This window comes from Drosophila willistoni, unplaced genomic scaffold, assembly GCF_018902025.1.
Source record: "Drosophila willistoni isolate 14030-0811.24 unplaced genomic scaffold, UCI_dwil_1.1 Seg169, whole genome shotgun sequence".
In the NCBI taxonomy this organism is placed as follows: domain Eukaryota; kingdom Metazoa; phylum Arthropoda; class Insecta; order Diptera; family Drosophilidae; genus Drosophila; species Drosophila willistoni.
In genome coordinates, this window is record NW_025814128.1 from 6,838,319 (window position 1) to 6,849,537 (window position 11,219).

The following is an 11,219-nucleotide window of genomic DNA, read 5'->3' on the forward strand; positions in this document are numbered from 1 at the left end:
ACCTCGGCTTTATTATTGTATACGGACAAATGAAAACCGATCCTGGAAAAATTTGTGCAATAAACGACTTTCCGATTCCAACAACAGTAAAACAATCAAGGAGATTTTTGGGACTCACTGGCTGGTATCGACGTTTTATTGAAAATTATGCCACCATTAGCTTTCCATTAACAGAACTCTTAAAAAAGAACCGATCTCTTAGTTCAAACGAAGAGGCAGACTACGCTTTCTCAGAACTGAAAAGAAGATTAACTTCAGCACCTATTTTGACCACTCCCGATTTTAAGAAACCGTTTATTTTATTATGTGATGCAAGTTTAGTAGGTATAGGATGTATGTTAGCTCAAACTAATTCCGAAGGCATAGAACTACCGATAGCTTACAAGTCAGAAAAACTGAAGAAAGCGCAAAGAAACTATACGATATCAGAACTCGAATGTTTAGCAGTAATTAAAGGAATTAAGAAATTTAGAGCATACATTGAGGGACAAACTTTTGTAGTAGTTACCGATCACGCTTCTCTAAAATGGCTTATGAAACAGAAGGACCTTTCCGGTAGATTAGCGAGATGGGCAATTAACTTACAAGCTTTCTCATTTGAAATCATTCATCGTCCTGGTTCTCAAAACATTGTAGCGGACTCATTATCGCGACGAGATGAAGTTTCAGAACTTTCAGAAATAAAACCTATGATAGACTTTTCGTCTAAATATTTTGAATCAGATGAATATCGTGAACTGGCAAAACGCATTACAGACAACCAGTCCAGATTGCCTGATTTGCGCGTAGACAGCAAATATGTTTATAAGCGAACAGAACACTCAAGCGGAAATGAAGCGCAGGAAAAGGATTCTTGGAAATTATGGATCCCATCCAGTCTTATCGAAGACATAATAAAGACAGCACATAATTCCCCGAACTCAGCACATTGTGGCATTGGCAAAACTAGTGATAAGATTAGGAGATACTTCTTTTGGCCCAACATGGCATCCCAAATCAAGAAATATATTGACAGTTGTTTGACTTGTCGGACTACAAAAAGCGGCAACAACATTCTTCGACCTCCCATGGGAAAGCCCATGACATCCGATAGACCGTTTCAAAAGCTTTACATGGACTTGTTAGGTCCATATCCTAGATCAAAGCAAGGGCACATTGGATTATTGATCATAGTCGATCACAACACCAAATTTCATTCTCTGCATCCGCTTAAGAAGTTTACATCCAATCGTATTTGCGAATATTTAGAAAATTGTATATTTTATACATTTGGCGTACCGGAATGTATACTGACGGACAATGGTTCACAATTCAAATCCGGATTCTTTAAGCCATTTCTTACTCGATTTGGAGTCTCGCATCAATGCACCGCTATTTATTCCCCTCAGACGAACGCAAGTGAACGTCTTAACCGCTCAGTTCTAGCAGCAATTCGCGCATACATAGGGACCGACCATACCACTTGGAATAATCATCTTACAGAAATTAGTGCAGCCTTTCGTTCTTCTATCCACCGCAGTACTGGATATTCCCCCTACTATCTATGTTTTGGTCAACACATGCTTCATAATGGTAAAGACTATTAACTTTTGCGGAAATTGAATTTAATGACTGAAGACACTTCGTTGCATAGATTCGATGCATTGCAGGTAGCTCGGCAAAAAGCTAAGGATAACATAGCCAAGGCACATGCAACAAATGCTCGTAATTACAATTTGCGAAGCAGAAGCAGACAACTAAAAGTCGGTGATACAGTTCATGCTCGAAATTTTACACAGAGTTCAGCTCCAAAAAGATTTAGTAGCAAATTAGCACCAGTCTTCATCCCAGCTAAGGTGTTGAGGAAGGTCAGTTCGTCGTATTATGAATTAGCTAACGAGCAGAAAAAATCTCTCGGTGTATATCATTTGAAAGACATAAGCACCTAAATTAGCTAAAGAGGTCCTTTTTCAGTCCATGACTCCGTCAGTAGGCTTCCGTAGCATTAACTGTGGTGTAGTAGCCCTCTTTAATAATAATAATTTTAATTCCATTTCGAAAAAAAATAATATTTTTTTGTTTGTTTGCAAGAATAAATGAATAACCCCCTTGCGTACTACGCACATGTCTTCACTTGGTACGGTTCTTACTCTCATTTCGGACAGCGAACGCAAAGCGTAAGCAAAGAAGAGAGCATGGAAAAGATCCGTTAGAATTCGTTCGCATGCATTGCGTTTGCTTAGAAACAGAATTTTTGGTACAGGCTTTTTATTTAATTTGATACTTGGATTGCGAAAAGACGTGATACTAATATTCACATAAATATATATATATACATATATATTTGTGAAACACGTGCATATTACATCATCGTTAAAAAGTACAGTGACTGCACAAGGCAGTAATATACATATTTGGCTAAAGTGAATAAAAATATTAGTGAATATTCGAAGAATAAGGTGATATAAAATCAATTTAGTGAAAATATTAGAATTTAAACCCCGTTATATTAAAATTTATATTTCGGTCGCGTGGCGTCGACCAAGCAACTTTTGGCTTTCAAGCAGCCTTGGATTTTTCATTTTCTTTGGGACAATTTGGTTGATTGTACCCCAGCCCAATCGCTGATATTTTCTTCGTTGGAACAAAAAGAGACATCTTTCAATAACCAAGACACCAGCGAGCCTCGGATTTATTTTATCAACCCTTCCATTTCATCAATAACCATCGCCATGGGCCAGGCTAAAATAGTCTGGTGATGAAATGACGCAATTCCCCGGCTAATACCAACATTATACACCCAATTTGAGCGAGATCTACTACTTTTCTATTTCTTTTTGGTGCACATGCATACTTAGTAGTAGTTCTGCTACCTTTTCTTGTTTCGTCTGTTCGCAAAGTATGGCGTAGCAGCCCTTTGGTTTGGATACTACTTTTTTTTGTTGCACCACGACAACACCTTTTAATACTTTTTTTTTCTTCTTTTATTAACGTAAATTTTGCTGATCTAAAAGAAAATTCAAATGAATTATTAGTTTAAGTAACGTAACGAAACTTTAAATATTATTAAGATTAAGTCCCTATTTGGTTAAGTAAAATACGTTTTCCTTAGTAGGAAACCTAATGGGTATGTAATGCGTTGAGATTGGCTTTGTTGCATTTCATTTTTCTAATAACTAAATAATACAGCAAATCCCTGCAGCATCGATGGGCCCAGAGATCGCACCGTTGGATAAATCGTGAGTTAACACACACATGTATATACATATATAAATATTTGTTTCATTGCCAACTGGCACACGCGGCCACATAACCTAAATCTCTTTTGAATTACTATGAATTTTTGAATCTATATTTGCTCTAATTATCGTATTTAAATTTATTTTGCTATATCTTTTTACATATCTTTATTTTGTAATTTCTTAGAATATAAAGTCATGAAAACCCTTTTGTTTGGAATTAAACCCGAACTTGAAATTTCGTCATGTTGGTGTAAACTAATTCATTGAGGAGTCCGTCGCCTGAATCCATGACATGCTGCCGTTACAAATCGTCTAAGATCATTTAAGAGTCTGTTAAGGGGCAATCAATTAAACCCAATAGTTTGCCAAGGTAGGGTGGGTACAGAAAGGGTTAACGAACAACACCTTAAGCTAATCTGCAGAGAAGTCGTCCGCACAATTAATAGTATCCCAATCTGGTCCAGTATTTTGCTTTTTACATCCTTTTAGTTTCTGATAGTGCACTTATATTTTTTCTGTATGATCCGTGCGTATGCCTAGAGTAGGAAAGAACCCCCCCTCATCCGACGAGCTAAGCAAGAGCAACGCTAGAAGTGCACGACCCCGATCTTTAGCATACACTTGTGTCATCGTTAGCAACGTAGAAAAATTAGGCAGCTAACAACTACACGTGCACATGTATTCATCACTACAGTTAGAAAGAGAAAGAGAGAAAAACATTCGCGTTCACTTTCTGACGAAGCATCTGAGCGAGATGCAACATATTTCTTACTCTCTCGTGTTTTCTTGATTTTTGGTATAAATAGAAGCGATGGCAACACATACAGCATTACATACATTCTGACTCTTGTGCAGTGCGTTTATAGTGAAAAGTGAAAAATAAAAATGACTGGTCGTGGCAAAGGTGGAAAAGGATTGGGAAAGGGTGGTGCTAAGCGTCATCGTAAAGTATTGCGTGATAATATTCAAGGTATCACGAAGCCCGCTATCCGCCGTTTGGCTCGTCGTGGCGGTGTGAAGCGAATTTCTGGTCTTATCTATGAGGAAACTCGTGGTGTCCTAAAGGTATTTCTTGAAAATGTAATCCGCGATGCAGTAACCTACACGGAACATGCCAAAAGGAAGACAGTCACTGCGATGGATGTTGTATACGCATTGAAGAGACAGGGCCGCACTCTTTATGGATTCGGTGGTTAAAATATTTATAAACACCAAAATGTATTAACTACAAATTATGCCCTTCAAAAAATCGGTCCTTTTCAGGACCACTAAAGTTATTAATCAAAAGAGAAAAGAAAAAAATAGTATGTGTTCTTGTTTTATCAATTTTAAATTTTATAATAAAAAAATAAAACCGGTTTAATAATCATTTGAAAATTAATAAAATTATTATTAAAAAAAAAACAACAAAACACAAAGAATTTATACACAAAATCTCCATATTTTTAGTTGCATAAGAACCGAATCTACAATATAAAATTATTAATATTAAACTATCTGATGTGTCAAACAAATAATGAACGATGAAACAAACAAATATATTGAATATGTACATATCTCTAATGTAAATAAATAAAGCAAATTGTCACATATGCACATATACATAGATTCCGTAAGGCTCTCCTTACACATACACATACAATTTATATGCATGGATGGAAAACTGTATTAATTTCTTTTAATTTTTTGGTCGTCCTGAAAAGGACGGTTGTTTATGTTTGTTGTATGTACAAAGTCGTCCTGAAAAGGACGGTTGTTTATGTTTGTTGTATGTACAAAGTTGTATTATTTTAAAGCAAGTATTAATTGATTTAAGCCTTCTTTTCGGTTTTTGGGCAGCAGTACAGCCTGAATGTTGGGTAGCACACCACCCTGTGCAATGGTTACGCCAGAAAGCAATTTGTTTAATTCCTCATCGTTGCGAATGGCCAATTGTAGATGACGAGGTATAATTCTGGTCTTTTTGTTGTCTCGTGCAGCATTACCAGCCAACTCAAGAACTTCAGCCGCCAAATATTCCATAACAGCAGCCAAATATACTGGAGCGCCAGCACCAACACGCTCGGCATAATTTCCTTTACGGAGTAAACGGTGAATACGGCCAACAGGAAACTGGAGCCCAGCTCGGTTCGAGCGAGACTTTGCCTTTCCCTTCACTTTGCCACCTTTACCACGACCAGACATATTAGAATTTTTTTTTTTCTGTTTTACACACTGTTCACTTTTCACACACAAATGTTGATGTTGATGTGGTACATTGTCGTTTTATTTATACCTTTTCCAACGACACACTCGCTCAACTAGGGGTTGATACTCAATAAATATATTTATCCAGAAAGCGATGCACAAAAAAAATGTATAAATTGAAGACGCACTAATGGTGGCATTTGTTAAAAGTGAATTGTGTTTTGTGAAATTTAAATTATTGAATTTGAAGTGAGAAATGCCGCAAAAACTAGTGGAAAAGCAGCCAAGAAGGCTGGCAAGGCTCAAAAGAACATCACCAAGAATGACAAAAAGAAGAAGCGCAAGCGTAAGGAGAGCTATGCTATTTACATTTACAAAGTGTTAAAGCAAGTCCACCAGACACTGGTATTTCTTCAAAAGCAATGAGCATAATGAATAGCTTTGTAAACGATATTTTTGAAACGTATTGCTGCTGAGGCCTCCCGCTTGGCCCACTACAATAAGAGGTCGACCATCACCAGTCGCGAAATCCAAACGGCTGTTCGTTTGCTTTTGCCGGGTGAGCTTGCTAAGCACGCTGTTAGTGAGGGAACAAAAGCTGTCACCAAGTATACCAGCTCAAAATAAATGTCCCTAGCTTAAACACACGCTTCCTTTTAAAAAAAAACCCTTTTCAGGGCCACAATTTTATATTAAAAAAGAATTAAGATAATGCACCTACATTAAATCAAAAAGACTCGTACAATTTTAATATCTGTGTATGTTGCTAATATGTACATACGTATGTATGAATGTATGTAAATTAAATTTGTAATTTTTAGAAAATTTGATTTTTTTTTTCTCTTGTTATATGGAATTGTAGCCCTGAGAAGGGCTGTGTTTAAATAAAATTTTAGATTTTCGTATTCGATATCTAAAATTTTTTCAATATTACGATTGCAATAAAGTATTAATTATTTACTTCTTGCTAGCAGTTGTCTTGGCTTTTGGTTCTTGACGGTAGCAGGAGCAGCTGCCTTTTTGGTTGCCTTTTTTGGTTTAGCCGATGATACGGCAACTGTTTTAGCTTTTGGCTTAGTTGAACTCGACTTAGATTTCGATGCGACAGGTTTGGATTTTACAGTTCCTGTTTTCTTAGCATCCTTTACCTTTACCTTTTCACTTTTCTTTTTCTCGGCTGTCTTTTTGGTTGCGACTGCCTTTTTGGCCTTTGGTTTCTTATCAACAGAGCCAGCACCAGTTATTTTTTTGCTACCGATTGCTTTCTTTTTAGCTGCTGCTGATTGAGTTACCTTTTGGGTTTGCTTTTCTTTTCTACAGAGGCAACCTTTGGCTTCGGTTCCTTTTTAGCGGCAGCAGACAGTTTAAATGAACCAGAGGCACCCTTTCCTTTTGTTTGGATCAGTTTACCATTTCCGACAGCTGACTTTAAGTACCTCTTGATAACTGGTGCAAGTTTCTGGGCATCGCACTTGTATGTGGCACTAATATATTTTTTGATTGCCAGTAGTGAGGAGCCACCACGTTCCTTTAAGTTTTTAATCGAAGCGTCTACCATTTGTTGAGTTGGTGGATGCGATGGTGGAGCAGTTGATTTTTTGGCCTTTGTTGACGACGCTGCCGATGTTTTTTTGGCAGCCACCTTCTTATCAACTGATGCCGTTGCTGGTGCTGTTGGGCCAGCCACAGGAGATGCTGATGTTGCTGCTACTGAATCAGACATTATACACTTTATTATCAAACAAATATATATCACCAAATACACTTTTAAATATAATGATTGTATGAAAATTTCGCTATGACATAGGCCCTCATTCAAATGAGAATCGAGGAGGACGGCCGTATGAACATGTTTGGTATTGGACGATTAAAATGTTTTAGTTTTGTTAAATAGTGCTCGTATATTGCTGTTTTCACTCTTAATAATAACAAAATTTATAAATATTATTTTCTCACAATATTAATAATTGTTGTAGAATTTATATTCCAATCTTTTTTATATATATTTCATGGATTCATTTTGAATAGGCAATCAAATTTCAACTATATGTACATATTACAGAATGCAATTTTCCAATGTAACCCTACATAAAAAATAGAAAAATCAAAATTTTAAAAAAATTATTCATTTGTTATAAAATTTCAACAATTTACTTTAGATAATAATCAAAAAATTTAGAGTTATATAATTTATTCATATTCTAAAATTGTATTGTAATTGACTCTATGCGGTGAAAAATTACCAATTTTGCAAAGTGCATGCAATATTAGTTTTTGGTATTGAAAAAATAAAAATATTTATTAAAAAGAAATCAAAAAATTAATATTTATATAATTGTTTTTTTAATTAACTTTATTATTTAATTTACTATTATAACTATTATAATTATTCCTGTTAGTAGAACCATCAATTGAGAAATTTGTATACACTTTTTTTGTTAGCTAACAGGCAAAATAATAATACAATAAATAATTATTAATCATTTAAAAATCTTGCTAAGCCTAACAATTAAACTAAACGTGTAGGATGGAAAAATTATTTTTTTTATTTTATTTTAATTTAGGTAATTTAAAAATCCAATATTGATTTTTATGCTTTTTATATTTATTATAAATTAATGTTGTGTCCTTGCGCTTTTTGATTAGTATATACAAAATCAAAATTGATTAAGTTCAAATCGATCTGTATATAAATGTCAGACCTTTAAAAATATAAACAAAAATGATTGAATATTAAAGCTGGATATCTATGTATATGACTAGTACATAACCATTATATGCCCAATATAACGGTTTTATAATATTAAATGACATATATAATATATTTATACTCATAAACCGAATAAAACATTGAATAATAATAAGTCAAGTTTAATTAAGAAAATAATAATCTCAATATCGACATGACTAGTTTGTGGTCCTGAAAAGGACCGATTTGTATTAAAAATGCGCTTTGCGTCAAAATTGTGTTCGAAATAGTTACTCTGACGGTAACTACACGAGTAGATTTAATTTAAGCACGCTCGCCTCGAATACGTCTGGCTAGTTGAATATCCTTAGGCATTATGGTCATCGTTTGCATGGATTGCACACAAGTTAGTATCTTCAAATAGGCCAACCAAATAGGCTTTCGCTAGCTTCTTGTAAAGCCATAACTGCAGAACTCTGGAAACGCAAGTCGGTTTTAAGTCCTGAGCGATTTCACGCACTAAACGCTGGAATGGCAATTTGCGAATGAGCAGTTCTGTGCTCTTCTGGTAACGACGGATTTTCACGGAGGGCAACAGTACCGGGACGGTAACGATGTGGTTTCTTTACACCACCGGTTGCTGGAGCACTCTTACGTGCTGCTTTAGTAGCCAGCTGCTTCCTTGGCGCCTTGCCACCAGTCGATTTTCGAGCAGTTTGCTTAGTACGAGCCATGTTTTACTACACTTTTTTTTTTTATGTTCACTCTTCACTGTTCAAAACACAATAAACAATCCAGCTCGTTTGGTGCCTGCTTTTATAGCAAATCAGGGTGGGTTAGAAAGAAAAAGAGAGAAAAAATTCGCGTTCACTTTCTGACGAAGCATCTGAGCGAGATGCAACATATTTTACTCTCTCGTGTTTTCTTGATTTTTGGTATAAATAGAAGCGATGGCAACACATACAGCATTACATACATTCTGACTCTTGTGCAGTGCGTTTATAGTGAAAAGTGAAAAATAAAAATGACTGGTCGTGGCAAAGGTGGAAAAGGATTGGGAAAGGGTGGTGCTAAGCGTCATCGTAAAGTATTGCGTGATAATATTCAAGGTATCACGAAGCCCGCTATCCGCCGTTTGGCTCGTCGTGGCGGTGTGAAGCGAATTTCTGGTCTTATCTATGAGGAAACTTGTGGTGTCCTAAAGGTATTTCTTGAAAATGTAATCCGCGATGCAGTAACCTACACGGAACATGCCAAAAGGAAGACAGTCACTGCGATGGATGTTGTATATGCATTGAAGAGACAGGGCCGCACTCTTTATGGATTCGGTGGTTAAAATATTTATAAACACCAAAATGTATTAACTACAAATTATGCCCTTCAAAAAATCGGTCCTTTTCAGGACCACTAAAGTTATTAATCAAAAGAGAAAGAAAAAATAGTATGTGTTCTTGTTTTATCAATTTTAAATTTTATAATAAAAAAAATAAAACCGGTTTAATAATCATTTGAGTTTATACACATGTACAAAAATTAATAAAATTAATATTAAAAAAAAAAACAACAAAACACAAAGAATTTATACACAAAATCTCCATATTTTTAGTTGCATAAGAACCGAATCTACAATATAAAATTATTAATATTAAACTATCTGATGTGTCAAACAAATAATGAACGATGAAACAAACAAATATATTGAATATGTACATATCTCTAATGTAAATAAATAAAGCAATTGTCACATATGCACATATACATAGATTCCGTAAGGCTCTCCTTACACATACACATACAATTTATATGCATGGATGGAGAAATGTATTAATTTCTTTTAATTTTTTGGTCGTCCTGAAAAGGACGGTTGTTTATGTTTGTTGTATGTACAAAGTTGTATTATTTTAAAGCAAGTATTAATTGATTTAAGCCTTCTTTTCGGTTTTCTTGGCAGCAGTACAGCCTGAATGTTGGGTAGCACACCACCCTGTGCAATGGTTACGCCAGAAAGCAATTTGTTTAATTCCTCATCGTTGCGAATGGCCAATTGTAGATGACGAGGTATAATTCTGGTCTTTTTGTTGTCTCGTGCAGCATTACAGCCAACTCAAGAACTTCAGCCGCCAAATATTCCATAACAGCAGCCAAATATACTGGAGCGCCAGCACAACACGCTCGGCATAATTTCCTTTACGGAGTAAACGGTGAATACGGCCAACAGAAAACTGGAGCCCAGCTCGGTTCGAGCGAGACTTTGCCTTTCCCTTCACTTTGCCACCTTTACACACGACCAGACATATTAGAATTTTTTTTTTTTTCTGTTTTACACACTGTTCACTTTTCACACACAAATGTTGATGTTGATGTGGTACATTGTCGTTTTTTTTATTTATACCTTTTCCAACGACACACTCGCTCAACTAGGGGTTGATACTCAATAAATATATTTATCCAGAAAATTGTATAAATTGAAGACGCACTAATGGTGGCATTTGTTAAAAGTGAATTGTGTTTTGTGAAATTTAAATTATTGAATTTGAAGTGAGAAATGCCGCCAAAAACTAGTGGAAAAGCAGCCAAGAAGGCTGGCAAGGCTCAAAAGAACATCACCAAGAATGACAAAAAGAAGAAGCGCAAGCGTAAGGAGAGCTATGCTATTTACATTTACAAAGTGTTAAAGCAAGTCCACCCAGACACTGGTATTTCTTCAAAAGCAATGAGCATAATGAATAGCTTTGTAAACGATATTTTTGAACGTATTGCTGCTGAGGCCTCCCGCTTGGCCCACTACAATAAGAGGTCGACCATCACCAGTCGCGAAATCCAAACGGCTGTTCGTTTGCTTTTCCGGGTGAGCTTGCTAAGCACGCTGTTAGTGAGGGAACAAAAGCTGTCACCAAGTATACCAGCTCAAAATAAATGTCCCTAGCTTAAACACACGCTTCCTTTTAAAAAAAAAGCCCTTTTCAGGGCCACAATTTTATATTAAAAAGAATTAAGATAATGCACCTACATTAAATCAAAAAGACTCGTACAATTTTAATATCTGTGTATGTTGCTAATATGTACATACGTATGTATGAATGTATGTAAATTAATTTGTAATTTTTTAGAAAATTTGATTT

General features: G+C 35.6%; 3 protein-coding genes and 1 pseudogene across 3 annotated transcripts; 3 read left to right on the forward strand and 1 right to left on the reverse strand.

Moving 5' to 3' along the window:
* The first annotated feature begins 4,065 nt into the window (after nucleotides 1-4,065).
* LOC124460941 (histone H4) lies at nucleotides 4,066-4,489 on the forward strand. The gene has a single exon (XM_047012524.1). The coding sequence runs from the start codon at nucleotides 4,107-4,109 to the stop codon at nucleotides 4,416-4,418; it is 312 nt and encodes a 103-aa protein (XP_046868480.1). The 5' UTR covers nucleotides 4,066-4,106; the 3' UTR covers nucleotides 4,419-4,489.
* Nucleotides 4,490-4,961: 472 nt separating this feature from the next.
* On the reverse strand, nucleotides 4,962-5,430 carry LOC6646540 (histone H2A). Its single transcript, XM_002069177.4, has one exon. It carries the CDS (start codon nucleotides 5,403-5,405, stop codon nucleotides 5,007-5,009), a length of 399 nt encoding a protein of 132 aa, XP_002069213.2. The 5' UTR covers nucleotides 5,406-5,430; the 3' UTR covers nucleotides 4,962-5,006.
* A 3,650-nt stretch (nucleotides 5,431-9,080) lies between these two features.
* On the forward strand, nucleotides 9,081-9,504 carry LOC6646546 (histone H4). Its single transcript, XM_002069173.4, has one exon. It carries the CDS (start codon nucleotides 9,122-9,124, stop codon nucleotides 9,431-9,433), a length of 312 nt encoding a protein of 103 aa, XP_002069209.1. The 5' UTR covers nucleotides 9,081-9,121; the 3' UTR covers nucleotides 9,434-9,504.
* A 1,069-nt stretch (nucleotides 9,505-10,573) lies between these two features.
* LOC124460940 lies at nucleotides 10,574-11,086 on the forward strand (annotated as a pseudogene).
* Nucleotides 11,087-11,219: the final 133 nt, after the last annotated feature.

Bases quoted from the DNA above. Each gene is read 5' to 3' on its own strand.
- LOC124460941 (XM_047012524.1), top strand. From the start codon at position 4,107: ATGACTGGTCGTGGCAAAGGTGGAAAAGGATTGGGAAAGGGTGGTGCT.
- LOC6646540 (XM_002069177.4), bottom strand. From the start codon at position 5,405: ATGTCTGGTCGTGGTAAAGGTGGCAAAGTGAAGGGAAAGGCAAAGTCT.
- LOC6646546 (XM_002069173.4), top strand. From the start codon at position 9,122: ATGACTGGTCGTGGCAAAGGTGGAAAAGGATTGGGAAAGGGTGGTGCT.